Below are 21,934 nucleotides of genomic sequence, written 5' to 3' on the forward strand. Positions count from 1 at the left end.
AAATATCATGACACGATGACAATCTTGCTTCCTTGATGTTGGCAGCAACTTATAGTCTCCCACATTAGGGTTTTTATCCAAAATATTAACCCCCTAAGTTTAATGGTGTGAAAATAAATAGCCTAAAGCGTGACGTAAGTGTAGGGATTTTTATTAAAAAAATAATCTTACTAATATTATAAATGCGAAAGTTTAGATGGATGGATGGATGGATGTTTGTTAGCGTTTGTAGCCTAAACGGCTGAACGTATCTCCATGAAATTTGGCACAGGTTTAGAACATAGTCTGGAAGAAAACATAGGCTACTTTTTATCCTGGGAAAGTTACGGTTCCCGTGGGATTCATTAATTTAGTTTTTTAATGTTTACACGATCATTCTGCAACGGTTCAACATATCTTATTGAAATTTCGCACAGATATAAAACAAAGTCTGGAGTACACATGGGATAAGCTTCATCCCCGAGGTGTCCGGTTCCCGGGATACGTAGCTTTTTGTTATTTATATAGTTCGTATATTTTCTAATACCACGCGGACGAAGTCGCGGGCAACAGCTCGTTATTCATAAATATGCTGTGATTGCTGACATCTTAGGAAACAAAGAAGTGTGTGTTTACGCTTTATTATAATAGTATACATAAGGATCTCTAAAAACAAACGGAAATTCATTCAGATGTCGATCATTAGATGATCCCAAACATTGATTCATTTGTTTTATAAAGATTGGTTGCATATAATTAGCTGGGAATAAAATGTTATTATGAAGTATCATTTGGTTTACGAAAAAAAGTGAGTTTTTTAATTATTATGTGCCAGGATTATTTGGTGTTTTTTTTTTAATTATAGTGAAATAGTGTTCTTAAGTTGTTATAATTTTTTTAAGTAAATTTTATTTAATGACAACATCAACAATGACTCGCCAATATTGAGCGCGTCGACATCGTCGAAATTTGGTATAGATGTAGCGGATAGTCTGGAACACATAGGCTACTTGCATTTGTTTTCTTTTTTTCCGCGGAGACGGAGTCGCGGGCGAAAGCTATTTAACAATATAAATGCGAAAGTTTAGATGGATGTTTTTTAGAGTTTGTAGCCAAAATGGCTAAAGTGATTTCTATAAAATTTGGTATAGATGTAGAGGATATTCTGGAAGAACACATAGAGTACATACTTTTAATTTTTTAATTCCACACGGACGGAGTCGCGGTCGAAAGCTAGTATTTTTATCAAATTATTTACGTGTTCTAAGTATAATTTGTGATTTTATTATTTTCCAGTGGGCACTACGTCCCGGCTGTTGACGTGCAAACAGAGGCCATAGAACAGCGAGATTCAGACGCGTCACAAATCACCGAGGTATTACTTGAAGTACCTATAACCGAAATAACGAAAACAAACGAACGAGATAGTAAAACAACTGTAACACACAATGCAAATAAATTCCGACCATTTTCTATCGAACTTTACAATGAAATACTACATAAGAATAATAATACAACCAACCAAACAGAACTACATGAAGATCGAAGAAAATTTAAACTACCAGTATCAACTCAATATGATCCAGAAAACATTAATTCTGAACATAAAGAAGAAAGAATCGAGCATAAAATACAAGAAATGACATCAATTAGAATAAATTATAATCAAGAATCTATTGAAATAGACAAAAAAGACGATATAGAAGATCTCAAAAATACTGCCCGTAAAATAATCACAGAAAGCTTAAAAAAGGCTGTTCCAATGAGAGAAAGAACTGTCAAAGTTAATACTGAATTAAATATTGAAAATGATACACTGAAAAAAATACAAAATATCTCGCAACCTTCAGTAATTAATAAAGAATTGAAACAAGAAAATCTCTCAAACGAAAAACTGAAAGATATCAGTGATGTATCTAAATCTGTGAAAGAAACTGTCAATTTATATGAATTTGTTGACACAAAACCTGAAATGAATAAAGAAATTAAACCAGAAGAGAACGACAGGAAACTATTTTTACTGCAAGAGTTAGAAGAAAGTATAGAAGATGGTTTAGTTAAAAAGAAATCTACGATATTTGAAAACAAACAATCGAAACAAATAATAATTAAGGGTAGACAAAAAGAAAAATGTACAGCAAGAAAAGTATTTTCTATAGGATCAGAATTAATTCAACGAATTAAAAGAACAACAGAATCAAAAGCATCAAAATATTTAATAAACAAATTTTTTTCATACTTTACTTACGTAATAATCAAATTAACAAGATTTCTACCAATACATACCCAGTTTACAACTCAAATAACTAAGGACAGAGAAATCATTAGTAAAAGAAAACTATCAAGCACTGATATAGTTCAACTTGTGTTAAGAAAACCAAAAGATTTGACTCAGAAAATGGATAATGTCATATCAGAATTTAACTCCAAATTAAACATAAAAAGTCGTGTCAAGCATGACGATAGAAGAGCGAAAAGTGTCACAAGAGTAGAGGAAACTAATGAAAAATGGCTTAGTAAAATGGATAAAGAAGAGACAGAACAAATGAAAGAAGAGATAAAAGTCGCTACTTTAACCGCAGCAAGAACAATGTTAGGTAGACGCCGTTCTTACCATAATCTCACTGATATCGAAAATGGAAAAATAGATGGATTAACATACGTAGCTATTGTAGAATCACATGTATATACTAACAAAAATGCTATCTTCGATGATTATATATCTCATATAAAAACACAAGTAAATAATGTATTACAAATAACAGATACGAATGAAATGGTTGCTACAGAATGTATCGCAGGTAAATATTTTAAATATTCAAATAATCAAAGAGACTTAAATGAAAAATATACGAAAACTGAAGATTATCAATCTAAAGAATTTTTAATTGATGAAGATGGACAAAGAATTGACTATGTAGCCACTGTTACTGTTGAACATAAGCAAACACCTACACCAATTATTATAGAAAAAAGTAACAAATCATTAGAAATTAACAGACTTGCAATAAATGAGTCAATTGTGACTTCTGAAATACATGAAACTGAAGTTGAAGAAATATCAGATAAAGTTGAAGATAGAATTAAAGTGAACGAAACTAAACACTTGAATGAAGTAATAATACCTACACCAATTGTAGAGGAAATGGATACAATAACTGTACATGAAGCAACTAATCAAATAAATGAATCATTTAACGAAGTCCAAAAGGATTCTGTTGAAATCACAGAATTAAACGAAGAATTACCTATAGTAAATATTGAGTCTAAAAACTTAAGTGTAGTTCAAGTTAGAGGTGTAGAAACAATAGAGGAAGTAAAAACTCATCTGCATGAAACAGAAGAGAATGAAATATCGTATGATTCAAATGCAAGTGCCATACTTGCAGAAGAAATTGCTATAACAACGACAGAAACAAAGGAATTTGAAAATGCGCAAATTGTTGCTATAGCAACGGCTAGACAAACGAGTGAAGTATATAATGAAGTAGAAGGAGCTGTCGAAATTACTGAGATAACAGAAGAATCGCCTATAGTTAAAATCGAAGAGGAAAACTTGACTAAACCTGTAATTTATGGCAAAGATGTGTCAAGACAGATCAGTGCAGTTTACAATACTATAGATGATATCAAAAAAGAAGATTTTCTAGAAGACAGAGCGGTTGAAGTATTAGAAATTAAAGAATTGACAACTGCCCTTAAACTTAATTATGGTAATATTGAAGAAATAAATACATCATTCAACCAATTAGATATAGAGTCTTTCTGTATTGAAAAGAACGAGGAATTAGCGACATCTTCTACTGAAGTCCAAGAACTAATTAAAATAAAATCAATTTGTATTGCTACTGCTTTTGATTTTGATACAAAACTTGAGGAATCCGAACATTTTGAACAAGAAATTAAAGAATCAGAACAATGCTCGTCTTTAGAAGTGATGGATGAAATTGTTAAACTGTATTCCATTTGTTATGCTGTTATACAAGATATAATAATAAATACAGAAGAAGTCATAGAACTATCGATTTTAAAAATAGAACAGGAAGTTGCTGATTCAAATTTAGAATCAAAGTTTCATACAGCTAAAGGATATTGCGTATCTGTAGTCAATAACATTACCGTAGATCTTCAAGAAGTAAATAACTTTGAGACATCTACAATTATTGAAGAAAAATCAACAGAACATATTGAAATTGAAGTATTTAGTAAAGCACACACTTTAAATACAGAAATATGTCAAAAAATAAATATATCTTTAGAAGAAGTTAAGTTTATTAGCATTGATGAATCTTTGAATGAAATAGCCAATGTGAAAGAAGAGGACAAAAGATTTATTACAATTTTACCCATTGCTATACCTTGTTTAACGCACTTAGATACTATACTTATAGAAGCAGACGCTTCTGAAAATGAATGTATAACAGAAGAGCACCCTTCGTATGAAGAAGAGAAAAGATATATTTATTCAACTCAAGGTATATGTATTCCTATATGTAACAATATAGAAACACATTTAGAAGAATGTAATACATTTGAAGGAAATGAAATCCCAGAAGAATTAGCTTTAACATCTATAGAAGAAAATGTATTTGCAAATGCCTTATCAATTTGCACTTCGATTTCAAATGAAACTTATACAATATACGTTGAAGCAGAAGTTATAGTCAAAGAATTTAAAGAAGAGAAAGCAGAATGGTCTGAAGAAGAGAATCACTTTTCTAAAGCTTTAGTAACATGTAATGAAATTAGTGGGAACATTAAAGTACTTCTAGAAGTAACTAATGAACTTATAATTGATCAATTTAAAGAAGAATTTTCCACAACACAAATAGAACCTCAAACATTTATAACTGCTTTAGCAATCATTACATCTGTATCAAGTGAGATTATAACGAATTACTTTGAAGCGGAATTATTACCCGAAGAACAATTTCCAAAAGAAAATGCAATTTTATCTGAAGAAGAAAATAAATATTTTAATGCTCTAACAATCTGTTATGAAATAAATCAAGACATTGAGTTACTTCTGGAAGTAATAAATGAACTTGTAATTAATAAGCTTGAAGAAGAAACAGCATCACCTCAACTAGAACTTCAAAGATTTTTAACAGCTCTTTCAATTTGTACTTCAATTTTAAACAATATTGATATAATCTATTCAGAAGCAGATATTTTATCTGTAGAGAAGCTACAAGAAGATATAGTTGAAACATCTTTGGAGGATAATTATTACTTTAAAGCTTTGAAAACGAGTGTAGACATCAGTCAATATATTAAATTACTGTTAGAAGAAAGTACATCATTTTTAACAGAAGAATTGGAAGAAGTCTTGCCTTCAACGTCTATAGAACCTTTTGTTTTAGAAAAATCTTTACCACTCTCTACATCCATTCTTAATGATGTCAATGAAGAATTATTTGAAACTAACAATTTATTAATTGAAGATATTAAAGGAGTTGAAGCTAATGTATTTGTAGAAGTTAGTCAATTGATTTTAATATTAGCTATATGTGTTGCTGCGATCGAAGAAATTTATAAAGATTTAGAAGAATGCGATACATTCAAAGTGAATGAAATTGAAGAAGAATTTTGTAGTGTTAAAGAAGAGCCATTATTAATTAGGATTTTTCCAATATGCATTTCAATTTTAGAACATATTAATACTTCTTATAACAGTACTGAAGTATTAGAAATAAAACAAATGCTTACAGAAAACGCAGACACGAGTATAGAAGCTAAATATTTAATAACAATTTTGTGTATTTGTACAAGTATTGTTGAAACTATTATAACAAAATTAGATGAAGTTACCTCATTTAATGTAGATACAGTTTCAGAATATCAAGCTGAATATGCTTTAGAACCTAAATTATTCCCCAAAACATTACCAATATGTACGGCGACTGTTTTTATATCAAATGTACCTGTTTTTGAAATAATAAATCTAGAAACTGAAATTTTTGAACAAAAGACAGTCTCAGAATCTTTAGAAACAAAAGAGTTGGCAACAGCTCAGAAAATATGCCACGCTGTTATCAAACAAGACGACGAATCTTTAAAGAAAGTACAAAATACTTCAATAAGTTATGAAATGAAAGAAGATAATGCTAATTTAAGTTACGAGGATATTCAACTTATTGCTACTTATGCTGTTAGTTCAGCTACAGCAAAAGAAGTAGATTTGAAATACGCAATTGCTGAAAATTATGAATCTAATTTAGAACTAGAACAAATCGGTCATTCTACTATAGAGGGTCAAGATTTTACAAAAGCTCAGTCAATAAATAACGCGACAGCAACAAATGAGTCTATTAATCTCCAAGATACAGAATATAAGGAAAGTAACTTCGTAGAAGAATCAGCTATTATTAAAATAGAACCAAAACATAAAAATATTGTATCAATTAAAGAAATGAATGTATCATATGAAAATGGTGATAATAAAATAACTAAAGCTAGTAAGAAAAAGAATGTTAAAGCTATTTCAACAACGAAAGATGAAACCGTTACATTAAGTGTTAAGAAATCAATGATTGAAGAAAATTTCGGTAATTTAGAATCATTACAAATTGAAGACTTAAATGAAAATGAACGTATAATTACTGAAGAAACGGTACAATTAAACGCAAAAGAAACCGTGACCAAAGGAAGAAAGAAATTAATCAAACAAAAATCTTCTAAAGCTCAAGAAAGTAATATTCAATCAAATATTGGTATTCAAGAAGTTTCGAAAACAAATAAATATGTGACTGATGTTAAGAGTAAACCTGTTAAAGAACCTATTATAGAGAATATTAGTGAGACATCAGTAAACATACAAGAGTATAAAGAAAATAGTGAAGCAAATGTTAATATTACTATTAATAAAACAAAAGCAAAAAGAGATGAAACTTCTGAAGAAATGTCTTATAATTTAACTTTAGCAAAACCTCAAGTTATAGAAACAATTGCTGTTTCAAATGAAGATACGTTACATGTAAAAAGAAAGAAGAATTTAAAACAATATCATACAGAAGAATTCCAAGAAGAATTTAATCTTAATTTAGATCAAGATAACGAATCTGGATTAACAATACAAGAAATTACAGATTCTGATGAAAATATTGAAGATGTAATTAATATTGAGAATAGAAACGATTCAATTGATGCTTCTCTTGAATATATATTACAATCACAAAATCAAAATACATCTAAAGATGTATTCGAGGCAGCTACAATTGTAAAACAAAGAAATAAAGAACATGCTTCTAATCAAGAGGAATCTGCAGACCTAACCATATTCAAGAAAGATGTACTAACTGCAGTTATTGAAAATTATGACGAACTAAATAGCAAACAAGTAAACACTTATTTAAGTACTAAAGATGTTGATAAAACTGAAATTATATATTCTCAGTCAACAGACTTTAAATCAGAAAATACTAAAAATACTAATCAGAAACGAATAAGCCAGAAATCAAGGTCAAATGTCCAATCGATTAATACAGAACTTAAGAAAGAAACACATAAAGTATCAATCGGAAACGGAATTTCGGATTTAGAAATCAACGCTAAATCTCAAATAAGTGCAATTGAAGGTAGTTTTGAAAAAGCCAAAACAAGTTCACAAGAAAGCAGAACATTAGTTTCTCACGAAATTAATTCTGCAATTGTTAATAATAAAACAAAATCACTATCTGTCAAAACCAATCTTAAAAGAGAAGAAATTGATGCATCTCAGACTATTAAAACAAACGAAAGCTCACCAGAAATTGATTCACCCACTAAACCTCCGACGCCATTAACAGACGAATACATATTTAGACTTACAGCACCTTTACCTAAAAGTAGAGGAACCACACCAGCTCCAAGAGAACCTAGTCCTGAAATACATAAAGAAAATATTGTTAACCAAAATCTTATACCGACTATAGAATCAGTGACTATTGAAAGGGTAATTTACAATCCTCCACTGCCCACCCCACCTACAAGTCCAGTACACTCACCTACTTACACTAAACCAGGTTTAAACGGTGGTATGAAACGACTGCCAAGGTATTTTAAACCAGGATTAAGAGGTGGATCCGATAGACCTCCAATACCTAAGGTAAGGTAAAACTGTCTTATTAAATAACGCTTCTGTCATCGTATAAACAAATTCACACATTCACGTTTATGCATTATAGCTGTTCCCATGCGACTTCATCCGCATGAAATTATAAAAAAAATATATTTTATTGTTTACATTTGTCAAATTACAAATGTCAAAATGACATGACATGATGACAACCTTGCTTCCTTGATGTTGGCAGCAACTTATGGTTTTTTCCCACATTAGGGTTTTTATCCATAATATTTACCCCTAAGTTTAATGGCGTGAAAATATATAGCCTAAAGCGTGACGTAAGTGTAAGGCTTTTTATTAAAGAAAGAATTATTCAAAAATATGCTGTGATTGCTGACATCTTAGGCAACAAAGAAGTGTGTGTTTACGCTTTATTATAATAGTATAGATTATTATAAAACTGTCACTTTTGTATAATTGTAAGGGCGCACAGCTTTGACTAAACTTTTGTACAACTGTTGTGATTGTCGATTGTTTCGCAGCCAACTGTTTAGTTGCACAACTAAAAATCGAGTAGTGTAACTATGTAAGTTTGGAATCAAAGCGCGACTAAGCAGTGGTGCGATAGTTTAGTCAAAAGTGTGCGCTGTAACTCAATTTGTTTTCAATTTTTTAAAAAGATAACCTTGAATTTAAAAGTAAGATATTTTGGAGAACATTTAAGGTTCAGAATTTGTGAATATTTCTAGAACATTAAACAAAATGTAACGTATCTTCACTCAAAACTCATCAAAAATGTGTATTTCAGGAGGAAATATTAGAAGTACGCAAACATTTATCAACTCTGACATCTGACATCAACGAGACTTTGAAAAACATCGAGAAATATAAGAAAATAGTTGAAACATTAAAACAAGAGAAAGCAGAAGGGGAAAGTTCAAAAACTATGGAAGAAGAGAATACAGAAGAACAGACAAAACTCGAAGAAATCGACGCAAATACTAAAGAAACTTCCGAACAGATTTCAATAGAAAATCAAATCAACGAACAACCTCCAGATATTAAACCAACAGAAATTCAATCAAATTCTCAAATCAAAATCGAAATAAACAATGAAAAAACCGATACAGTCAACATAGATATTAAACATGACTTTACAAATAAAATTGAAGAAGCAAGAATTAGAGGTTATGATATCAAAGAAATCACATCTTTCGAGGAATTAGAAAAAGAAAATGAGAACACGGGAGTTGTCGAACTGCCACCTGATACAGGTGAGGAATCTATTAAAAGAGAATTTAATACAATTGAAGAAGATTCAGAGCCTGAAAAGCCTGAAAATGTTGTAATTAAAATCGATAAGGTAAGAATGTACTTGTACAGTTTTTTTAACATAATTGTAAATGTAGGTTTCATTATAATTAGTTCACTGAATATTTGGAACCTTGACTACAACAGTGGTAGTGCCCGCTTTAACATCTTAGCTCGAATGGGCCGGCACGCCCGGTGTAGTACCACGACCACACAGAAGACAGGCGTGAAATGGAAGCAATTCCGTGTTTCGTCTGATGTGTGTGGTGCCGGAGGCCTAATTTAAGTCCCTTTCTCTTTACCACTCTTTTCTTATAATGATATGTTGGAAAGAGGAAGTGGATTTGACGGTGGGGGAGATGCATAGGAAGGGGAAATATCCTCTTTATGTGCGTCTCCTCCTCCGTCGTATAAGGGTAGGCAACGCATCTGCAATTGCAGATGTCTATGGGCAGCGGTCGCTTCGCCATTTTTGGCGGTTTCAGGTGGCCGATTGTTCGTTTGCCACCTTACTCGTATGTTATAAAAAAAAAAGCGTGCACAAACATTTGACTCAACTATCGAACAACTGTTTAGTCTCGCTTCGATTCTTATGAGATTATATGAAGGTATACTACTCAGTTGTGCGACTAAACAGTTGAAGGCTGCAACCGACAATCACAACAGTTTAGTTAGTTAGTACGTTCTGATGACTTTCATATTACAAATACGAAAGTAGATGGGTGGGTGTTTGTTAGAGTTTGTAAACGACTGACCGGATCGCGATGTGGCATAAACGTAATAGTTTAGAAGAATACATAGGCTACTTAGTTGGTTTATTTTTAACTAGCTGTTCCCGTGTGACTTCATCCGCATGAAATTATGAAAATATTATTTTATTGCTTACATTTGTCAAATTATCAATTACAAATGTCAAAATGACGACATGACATGATGTTAACATTGCTTCCTTGATGTTGGCAGCAACTTATGGTCTCTTTCCCACGTTAGGGTTTTTTATTCAAAATATTTACCCCCTAAGTTTAATGGTGTTAAAATATATAGCCTAAAGCGTGACGTAAGTGTATGGCATTTTATTAAAGTAAGAATTATTCAAAAATATGGTGTAATTGCTGACATCTTATGCAACAAAGAAGTGTGTGTTTACGCTTTATTATATTAGTATAGATTCCACTCGAACTTTGCGTGCAAAAGCTAGTTTTCATTGTAATGTAGTGGTAAATTACTTATGTTTTAGGATGTTGAAGAATCTGGGATTGTTGATGTACCTACTGACGAAGAACAAAAGACAGCTGACGAAGAAGTCGCCAGTAAGTTACATAATCTATTCAAATAATTTGAATACCACATTAATAATTAAATACCGGATTAGAGCGCGCACATTTGAGTAAACTTCCTCACAACTGTTTAGTGTCGATTTGATTTGATTCCTATGAGCTTATATGGTTATAACGGCCGGCAAACTTCTTGAACAAAAAGCGGCGTAGTGGGGGAAGTTTCGCGCACGTACACTTTTAGACAAAATAATTGACCTATTTTGAGTATTTGTATTAATTAGGAATGAAAAAAAATCAATTTTAAATTTTAAGAACATGACAGACATTCATAAACAGCTTGTGCAATTTCTTAAGATGATTCTTGTTTCATGAAACAATATACATCATATACTATTTTCCTGACTTGTCTTTTTAGAACAATGTTACTTTTTCGTGGCATACTCAACACAAAAAGTCAAAACAATAACAATCAAATAAAACTTGTAGGCTTACTCTATGCCCATGGCGAACACCGAGCACTGGTAGGACGGCCATTTTGTTAATCGAGTCAGTTCCATTTGAGTCGCGATGGAATGCGCGCGCGACCATGTCTTCGGTGGACGTCAATTCAATATCTTAATCGAAACATATCGTTATGATCTATAATTATTTAGTGGAAATATGAATTGTGATATTGAGGATTACTACACCAATTATCAAGACAACTATTTTGTTGAAATACCTAAGTACCACGCCTACAAGAAAATGTCATAAATCACCCAATATTACCTGATGTTAGTCGAAAGACTTCAAACTTAACAATAATAAACAAATGAGACTCAAGAATAACAACAATAGAAAGAAAATAAGTAACAGCGAAATTGGGCCAATAAAATTGGAGATATGTGTATTCGGGAGTAAAAGTAACATGAGGAAAGAAGCGGGACGCAAATACCGACTGATTAACCAATAGCAAGAGAGCGCGCGCATTCCCCCTTGCCCCGCCAAAAAGACCCAAAAATCGACTTCTGCGCAACTAAATGTATTGTTCAAGATGTTTGCCGGGCGTTATACATTACTCGATTTCTGTGCAACTGAATAGTTGAATTGACTGCTAAGCAATCGACAGTCGCTCAACAGTTTTATTTAATCAAAATTGTGCGCGCGCTTCTAATACATTTGCGTCGCCATTTCGAATCTGTTTTAGAACTTTAAATCTACACATATCATAAAATTGAAATGTCTGTTAGTAATATCAAAAGAAACATTCTTGATTTCAAGAAAATGATGTATTTGTGTCGGTAATAACGAAAATCGCATTAAAACTTTTCTTGTCTGTCTGTCCGCAAGCCACGTTTATTTATTTTATTCGCGGAACTTTCTGCCCCGCACAGCCGCGTTGTGGAACGGTCTGTCCTCGGCGGTATTTCTAAACCAATACGACTTAGGGTCTTTCAGAAGCGAGCCTATCATTTCCTCAAAGGCCGGCAACGCATCTGTAGTTCCTCTGGTGTTACGGATGTCCATGGGCGTCGTTGACCACCTTGGTGTACACGCCGCTCGTTTGCCCCCTTTTTTTATAAAAAAAAAAAATTCGAAGGTTATCTGACATAGACTGGCATATTATAGGCAACTAAATATGCCAGTCTATAAACTAAAAACAAAAAAACAACAAAAATATAACAGTGGTAGTGCCCGCTTTAACATCTTAGCACGAATGGGCCGGCACGCCCGGTGTAATACCACGACCACACAGAAGACAGGCGTGAAATGGAAACAATTCCGTGTTTCGTCTGATGAGTGTGGTGTCGGAGGCCTAATTTAAGTCCCTTTCTCTTTACCACCCTTTTCTTATAAAGAGAGGTTGGGAAGAGGAAGTGGATTTGACGGTGGAGGAGATGCATAGGAAGGGGAAATATCCTCTTTATGTGCGTCTCCTCCTCCGTCGGATAGGGGTAGGCAACGCATCTGCAATTGCGGATGTCTATGGGCAGCGGTCGCTTCGCCATTTTGGCGATTTCAGGTGGCCACTTGCTCGTTTGCCACCTTATGTTATAAAAAAAAAAAAAACTTTTTCAATCTTAATATTGCGGACAAGTCGCGGGCAAAAACTAGTCAATATTTATATGAAATATGAAATGATTTTAGTATATTTTATATTTACAGGAGTTACAGCTTTAACGATAGACAGATCTACCTCTAAAGAGACAAGTCCTAGTGGAACGGATACAGTCAAAGAAGCACATGTCATAAGGTAACTGTAGTCAAATTTTTGTGGCCCGGTGTTTGTAAATGTAAATTACTGCTACCTTCGCCTTTCAACAACAAAATCAAAGACATTCAACTAATATATAGAATAGACAGATTACCGCTCTGTCCCCATTGGAGAAGGTACATCCGTCCCACCTTTTAGTCCCACTATCATCAATAAGGTACAGGAAGCGTTATGAAATAAGATAAGTTCCAACAGTCCCCTCGTTATAAAAGGTGGGACGGGTGAAAATTTTCATCTGTCAACACGTGGGGACAGAGGGGGTGACGGTTGGGAATAATCCGATTAGACAGTGAGCAACATTTTTTCACCGGTAACTTCTTTGAAAGGTACTTCGTTAGTTGTCAAATTATTGCTTCATGTCCTTGTATTAAAATGTGACATCTATTGGTAATTAAATTTAAATACAAAAATATTGACACGTTTTGAGGATCTATCAATAGATGGCGTTGTTCAGATTATGTGAAATGTCTCAAATGTAGTGTCAACTATGTTTCTTGCATATTATTTTTAAATATTAAAATGCATTTATTTTATGTCAAAGTTTTTTTAACCAACGGAAAAGCGTCCGAATATGCGCTTTCTGAAAGCATTCGTTTAGAAAGTCATGTTATTGTGGAATTAAACTGAAATGACAATTGTATGCATGTGTCCTTTACTCTATCTTACTAATATTATAAATGCGAAAGTTTAGATGGATGTTTGTTAGACTTTGTAACCTAAACTGCTGAACGGGCCTCGATACAATGCCATTGACGTAGAGGATAGTCTGGAAGACCACATAGGCTACTCACTTTTGTTTTTTTATTTTCACGCGGGCGAAGTCGCGTGGAGTTAATCTCTTCTTTCTTCTTTCTTCAGTCTTACAAGAGTTTTATCATCGCATATGCTCCGAGAAGGATTGAGTCCTGATTGTCAAAAGATGAAAGATAAATTCGAGAATAAAAAGGATGTTCTAGAAGATAATATAAATGAAGATAGATCGTGGACGACGTTTTTACAGAAATCGACTAATGTGCCAACACAAACGTTGAGATATTTTGCGGATTTACAGAATAAATTCGAATATCAGGTAGTTAACATGTAACAAAATATATTATACTATTATAATAAAGCTTAAACACACAATTCTTTGTTGCCTAAGATGTCAGCAATTACAGTATATTTTTGAATAATTATTTATTTAATAAAAAGCCCTACACTTACGTTACGCATTAGGCTATATATTTTCACGCCATTAAGCTTAGGGGGTAAAAATTTTGGATAAAAACCCTAATGTGAAAAGAGACCATAAGTTGCTGCCAACATCAAGGAAGCAAGATTGCCATGGTAAGGCAATTGGTATTTTGACATTTGCAATTGGTAATTTGATACATGTAAACAATAAAATAAAATTTTCATAATTTTATGCGGATGAAGTTGCACAGGAACAGCTAGTTAGATAATAAAATGTAAAAATATCTCTAACTCGTATTAATTTTTTACAGGAACCTTTTGCAACTAAATTAATAAATCGCAACGAAGTAAGATCTCCTGTGATTAAACCAAGGGTAAGTTACTTCTAGAAAATACTAGAATAAAACAAAACAATTTAGAGCGGATGCACCTTTGACTAAACTGTGGCGATTGTCGATTGTTTCGTAATCAACTGTTTAGTTGCACAACTAATCGAATAGTGTAGCTTCATATAAGCTAGGAATCAAAGCCAGACTAAACAGTTGTGCGATAGTGTAGTCAAATGTCTTAGTTATTTGGAATTTACTAGTTCTATTTCATTTTATATTTCACTTTAAAATAACACATTTTTTTAATAAAACCATATAAAATGAGGAAAATATACAATCATAGAATTACAAGTCTTTTTGGATATTAACCTATTTTTAAATTATAGCAGAACCTCGATAACTCAAACCTCGGTAGCTTAAAAACCTCTATAACTTCAAACAATAATATGTTCCCTTCCCATCAGAGCCCAAAACCTCTACAGCATAGACCCTTGATAACTTAAAACCTCTATAACTTAAAATATTTTGTGTTTCCCTTGGACTATAACTTATCAAGGTTCTGTCTCTCTCTCTCTCTCTCTCTCTCCGGATCGTTTCCTCATCCCTGAGGGTCGCGACCACTCTCCTTGACACTCTCTCGAAGGGTGTTTCTCCACTCTGTGCGATTCTCTGCGACATGTATGGCGTTATGTATAGTTGTGTTGAGAGTGGTGAGTTATGTATCAAGGTTCTACTGTACTTTTATTTTTTGCATTTGTATCTGCAGGATTTCAACTCAAGTCCAATACCCTGGCAAGAGAGGAAATTAGCCGACACTTTGGGTGCACCAAATATAACAGAATTGACACCAGGAGATGAACCGAAATTCTTTCTAGCGATACCTACAGAGTCTAAAGAAAACAGTGTTCACAAATCTACAGGTACACCTTACAAGTTTGTCGCGCGCACACTTTTAAACTATCTGACAACTGTTTGTTTTCGCTTTGATTCCTATAAGCGTATATGGAGGTACACTATTCAGTGTTTTTCGGTATTATAATCTATACTTCTATACTATTATAATAAAGCGTAAACACACACTTCTTTGTTGTCTAAGATGTCAGCAATTACACCATATTTTTGAATATTTTCTTTAATAAGAAGCCCTAAACTTACGCCACGCTTTAGGCTATACATCACGCCATTAAACTTAGGGGGTAAATTTTGGATAAAAACACTAATGTGGGAAAGAGATAAGTTGCTGCTAACATCAAGAAAGAAAGATTGCAAAGGTTTGTCATGTCATGTCATTTTGACATTTGCTATTGATTTGACAAATGTAAACAATAAAATAAAGTTTTTGTCATTTCATGCGGATGAATCCGCACGCGAACACCTAGTATTAATTATTTTTACAGTTATTCCTGTAAATAATCCAAATGAAGAAATATCAAATATTGAGAAGAAAGGATTAAATGCAGAAAGTGAAGGAGAACATACTGTAGAGGAAATAATACAAGAAGCTCTGATGAGAGTGGAGTGTTTAAATATTGGAGATGGAAAGAATAGGTTAATACAACTTTTGTTGAATAATATTAAGAATATAGCAGGTAAGTTTACCTTGAATCAAGCTTAAGATACAAAAAATAATTACTCTATGTACTAATAAATGCATTTAAAATGTATATATTATTTCTCATAGCAGATGCCAGCATCCCAGTTGAAGAACAAATATACCAGATGAGAATGCAACTAGAAACATTGGAGCAAGTTCCTGATATTATTCAAGAAACCTTTGAGAATGTTGCAGAAAAACTGTATCAAAAAAATCAGGTTAGATTACTGTTTAAAAGATATTTTTGTTTTAACGCCATCTAGCGGTTAGAACAAGCAAAAGTATAGTTGACACTTGAGATATTTTTCACAGAATCAAACGCCATCTATTGATAGATCCTTAAAACTTCAATATAAATATAATTAAATGAAATGAAAATATGTTCACAATGTCTAGTCTATATATTTGTTTAATCTTATTGACATCGATATATTTCTACGCCTGGAATTTCTGGACATCCTGTTAACATTATCTATGTTTAAAATCTATTTTGATTAACTTCCATGTATTTGAATATCGTAAACCGGAAATTATATAGCAAATAATTTATTATACAGTCGGTAACTTTTGTATTTTCGATTTACTTTACGACGAACTGTTGCCCGCGACTTCGTCCGCGTGGTATTAGAAAACATACGAACTATATAAATTACAAAAAAACTACGTATCCCTCGGGAAGCGGACATTTCTCTGGGATGAAGCTTATTCCATGTGTACCCCAGACTTTGTTTTCTTTTTAAAACTAAATTAATAAATCCCACGGGAACCGTAACTATTCCCGGGATAAAAAGTAGCCTATGTGTTCTTCCAGACTTTGCTCTAAATCTGTGCCAAAATTCATGGAGATCCGTTTAGCCGTTTAGGCTACAAACGCTAACAAACATCCATCCATCTAAACTTTCGCATTTATAATATTAGTAAGATTGGGTGGACGAAGTCGCGGGCAACAGCTAGTAATGACATAAGATCGTTGTTTATTATTTTTTATGTCTATAAGCGAGTAAATAATTTTATTAGAGCGCACGCACACCTGAAACGAAACTCTCTCAAAATTGTTTAGTCTCGTTTTGATTCCTATGACCTTATATGGAGGTACTCTACTCGATTAGTGCAACTAAACAGTTGGCTGCGAAACAATCGACAATCACAACAGTTGTGCGATTGATTAGTGAAAGGTTTGCGCTATTAGGACCTCGATTCTTTTATTTTGAACTCATAATAATATTATAAATGCGAAAGTTTAGATGGATGTTTGTTAGAGTTTGTAGCCTAAACTGCTGAACGGATTTCGATGAAATTTGGTATAGATGTAGAGGACAGTCTGGAAGAACAGATAGGCTTGTTTTTTTTTTAATTTCACGCGAACGGAGTCGCGGGCGAAAGCTAGTAAAACATACATTTTTGAATGGAATAGTTATGAATTCATTTAGAATCAATTCTGAAATTAAAAGATGTAGTAGTATATATATTGTCTTTACTAATATAATAAAGAGAAAAGATTAGGATGTTTGTTCTTTTTTATTTATTGAAATAACTCAAAAACCACTGTACCGATCTTAAAAATTCATTCACCATTAGAAAGGTAAATCTGTGAGTAACATAGGTTATATTTCACGCGGGCGAATTCAGCAACAGCTATTTACTAAAAAAAGGTTTTATTACTAAAACAAGAACTGCATATCGGAGGCCTATTTTTTTTTATAACATAAAGTGGCAAACGAGCAAGCGGCCACCTGAATTCGCCAAAATGGCAAAGCGACCGCTGCCCATAGACATCCGCGATCGCAGATGCGTTGCCTACCCTTATACGACGGAGGAGGAGACGCACATAAAGAGGACATTTCCCCTTCCTATGCATCTCCTCTACCGTCAAATCCACTTCCCCTTCCCACCCTCTCCTTATAAGAAAAGGGTGGTAAAGAGAAAGGGACTTAAATTAGGCTTCCGGCACTACACATATCAGACGAAACACGGAGTTGCTTCCATTTCACGCCTGTCTTCTGTGTGGTCGTGGTATTACACCGGGCGTGCCGGCCAATTCGTGCTAAGATGTTAAAGCGGGCACTACCACTGTTAGCGGGCACTACCACTGTTGTTTTATAGTCCCTTTCCCTTTTCACCCTTTTCTTAAAAGGAAAGGATGGGAAGTAAAAGCGGATTTGACGGTGGAGGAGACGCATAGGAAGAGGAAGTGTCTTCTTTATGCATCTCCGTCAATGAAGGGTAGGCAGCGCTGCAATTGCGGATGTTTATGTGCAGTCGCTTTCCATTTCGGTGGATTCAGGCCGCTTGCTCGTTTGCCACCTTATATTATAAAAAAAGTCAAATATTTAGCGTGTCATTTCATTGATTGATTGCTTCATCTCATTGAGGACTAAATTTAGACGTATGGACCTTGGCAATGTGACAATATTTCGTGTTTGGCAAACTGTTTGGCAATTGCTAGTTCTGTTACCTTTGCGGACAATAGTTGTTTGGTTTAGCTCCAAGTAAGTTTTGTTTTTAGTGCGTGGAATTGTAATTTAAAACCAGTAAACAGTTGACAGTTGTATATACTGATTTTTTTTATTTATACTAATATTATAAAGAGGAAAGATTAGTTATTTCTCTATTTTATTCATTTTAGAAATGTACTACAGTGTGTCTGAATAATTTAGATTAGTTTGACAATTCATTTTGAATTTAGTAGGGATGAGTTGTGTAATCAGTCATCAATCTTATCGATTTTTATTCTTATAGAAGTTGGAATCGATAGATTTATACTTATGAAATAAAAAAGACACCGTTTTCTCAAATTATTAATGACTATAACAAAATAATGAGAGTAAATAAATGTTTATTACTACTACAGCCGTACGTAATCGAATTGGATTTCGCTATTATATCTGTCATCGCTAAATTCTCTACACTGTAATCAATACTAGAATTGTCCTCTAAATTGGTTAATAAAAAAATAATAATTTTAGTTGAGTTCGATAGTTATTTAAACTGAATATCGATAGTTCATAATTGCCGCGTGTTTGTTTCACTACGATACCTGTCTATTAAGTACGGCATTTGCCTTCATACAAATTGAATTCGATACTTCATATGCATCATTTATCAAACTAATCTATCTTATTTAGACAAACTATAATTTAGCAAAGATTTTATAATAAACTAGCTGTTCCCTTGTGGTTTCCGCGTGATATAAAAGCTTTATTTTATTGTTTACATTTGTGAAACAATTGCAAATGTCAAAATTCAAATGCAGCGAAGACTTTTGACATGGATAGAGACCGTTACCATAGCAACCTAGCTTTGTTATCTTGTAGCTTTTGTCCCTTTCCCTCGTGACTTTCCAAATGATAGATTCCTGATTTTAATAGCGTGAAAATATATAGCTTAAAGCGTGTCGTAAATATAGGGCTTTACATTTACAAAAGGATTATTTAGAAATATACAGTGGTTGCTGACATAACTAAGTAGTGTGTGTTTACGCTTTATTATATTAGTATAGATAGAATTTACATAATTTGCTTAAAAACAGACTGTTATAAAGTTTTCTACTTCCAAACCAGTATATTTTTGCAGTGTTCGTGGAATATGTATTGTTTCGTGTGGCATTATTGTTGCTTGTTTGCTGGATTGTGTTTTCGAAACGCTTGCTAAGAAATCCTGGAGAAGTTAAAAACAAAAAGGTATTATGGCTATAGAATTAATAGAATCGAGGGCCTATTTACAATTTTAGTATTGCAATGTTTATTTGCATAAAAACGTGTGTTGCTATGACAAAAAAATTACAGTTTTGATACGAGGTTTTTTAGCAATGTAAAATGTTAGTGTTTGTTATGTAATGTATCTATTGTTGTCATTTTTTTTGCAGAAGAAAGAAGAAACTTTACATTCAAAGGGAGTAAAATACCAAGAATTAGGTAAATATATTAACGGAGATATTTTTAGTTAACGCTTATTGTTAGTAGTATTCAATTATATTCCAATAAAATCATAATTATAAAAAAAAGTTAGTATTTGCTCTTTAAAATCAAACACTTGACATTTCAATTTTACAGTATTTATTTTATTTTAGAGCCAAAAGTGACAAAAGCTGTCGAAATCAGCAATAACGAAGGACCACAGATTATAAAAGAAGAAACGAAAGTTGAGAAAATGCAGGCAGAGACAAAAGGAGCGTTATTAGTCCAAGACAAAAAGGTATTTTGTTTGCTTTTAAATTAAGATCTCAAAGTTAAAGATTACTTAAAACCACCAAATTTTACTGTAAATTTCTAAAAAAAATATTGTGTTTGTTAAACTGTTACAATAATAGGAATAAATAGTTATATATCGTCTATAATTTACATATTTACCAGCCATTTGCATCACAAATGCAAGCACAAAAGCCTCAAACAAATAGACCACAGCAAAAGTTTGGATGGATGAATCCTGAACCCCGTCCTATAAAACTCTTTGGAGGTAGACGATGGAGACGACCTGGCGAAGAATATACCGAGGAACAAATAGCGGAGACAATTCTAGCACATTCTGAATTAATTCATGGGAAAACTATGGGGTATTTTGACATTTAGACGCATTAGTTGTAGGTTATAACTCTTTTTAGTCTTTGATCTTTGACATGCAAATTCCCGCCAAAAACGCTGTCAGAATATCAACTACAGACAAATAGTGTAAAGTTTAAAATTATCTTAACACAAATTAACGTATGATATTTAATTAATTTAAATAATAAAAGGTCAATGTACTTTTAAGCTTTTTTTTTATAGATTATCATTTTTTTAACTAGACAATTTTGGCGCGATTTTGTCAGCTGTCATAGATTAATAGAGAAGTTTGTATATTTGTTTATGACTAATATTTTATTCGCATGTTTGCCCCCAAGGCTGAACAATGGGACAAGATTTGGCCCGGTCCATCTGTTTGTAAGAAATTTAGGTACGTACTAACTGTAACCACGATTAAAAATACATGAAAAAATATATATTAACCTCTCAAATTTGAATTCAACTGCAGTTACACTATATTCATCCTTTTCACTCCCGTTGGCATAACAGAGACAGCGTATCACAATAACCACAGATACACAAATAAACTTCTGTATGTATTTTTGGCTCGTGGATTTTAATTCTTTTTCAGACTATATTTAGATAAATATAATTAATTTTACAGAGAATCGAACTGCCATCTTGTGGATTTTCATAAAGTACAAGAAAAAATCATCCCCACTTATAATAAAATAATTGAAGTGAGTTTGTTTTTCGTGTGTTTTGACGAATCACTAATCGCACCGGCTGTTTATGTATGCACTGGTATTTTAATAAAAAAAAGTCACACAGATTATAAATATTTTTATTACATCTGTAAAAAAGTCTTCTTTAATGTGATTTTCTCTCTTCTTTTATTTATAATAATAATTATGGTATCAGGATAAACTTCATGAAGTACGAAAAACCTCCTTTACCCCTCGACCATCTCCAGCACTCCGAGGTGTTCAAACTAATTCACAACACGGAGCAAACGCCGCAAAAGCCTGTTGAATTGCTTGGCAGAGTTATTTCTGAAGCTGACTATAGAGAGGTAATGTGTTGCATGAAATAGACTTAAAATTCTAGAATGCTGAAAACTTAGTTGGCTCCTAATTTTTTTTTTTTACAGAGATGTCGTCCATTGTCACCGAGTCCACAGGAATACTATACAGAATATTAATCGACCTTTTAAACATTTCAACTGTTAAATATTGCTTATTTTCATAACTTTTAATGTTTAGAATGACCATGTTACATTATAACTATTAAATGTTATTGTTACGCGTTTTATTCTTTAATAATCCTTTATCCCAAGACATCGGTTTTTGTCTGCGAGAAAACCGACCTAAATGGCTACTTACCTTAAAATCTTAAAGCATCTTCTGATATTCTTTTATAGTTAATTTATATAAAAAAAAGGGCAAATACTTTATAACTTTTATTATTACAA

General features: G+C 32.8%; 1 protein-coding gene across 1 annotated transcript; it reads left to right on the plus strand.

Annotated features, from left to right (window-relative positions):
* Window positions 1-1,741: 1,741 nt before the first annotated feature.
* LOC106105139 lies at window positions 1,742-19,907 on the plus strand. Its single transcript, XM_013285409.1, has 12 exons — window positions 1,742-2,030; window positions 2,745-5,705; window positions 5,781-8,065; window positions 8,832-9,386; window positions 10,572-10,644; window positions 12,757-12,844; window positions 13,724-13,934; window positions 14,350-14,412; window positions 15,134-15,287; window positions 15,765-15,956; window positions 16,049-16,179; window positions 19,827-19,907. Exons 1-12 carry the CDS (start codon window positions 1,742-1,744, stop codon window positions 19,905-19,907), a joined length of 7,083 nt encoding a protein of 2,360 aa, XP_013140863.1.
* Window positions 19,908-21,934: the final 2,027 nt, after the last annotated feature.

The sequence above is a fragment of the Papilio polytes genome, unplaced genomic scaffold (genome assembly GCF_000836215.1).
Source record: "Papilio polytes unplaced genomic scaffold, Ppol_1.0 DF824492.1, whole genome shotgun sequence".
Classification (NCBI taxonomy): Eukaryota; Metazoa; Arthropoda; class Insecta; order Lepidoptera; family Papilionidae; genus Papilio; species Papilio polytes.

Coding starts and splice junctions, on each gene's coding strand:
- LOC106105139 (XM_013285409.1), top strand. CDS start 1,742: ATGAGAGAAAGAACTGTCAAAGTTAATACTGAATTAAATATTGAAAAT. Junction 5,706..5,780: donor TACAGAAAACGCAGACACGA/GTATAGAAGCTA, acceptor TAACAAAATTAG/ATGAAGTTACCTCATTTAAT. Junction 13,935..14,349: donor AGAATAAATTCGAATATCAG/GTAGTTAACATG, acceptor AATTTTTTACAG/GAACCTTTTGCAACTAAATT.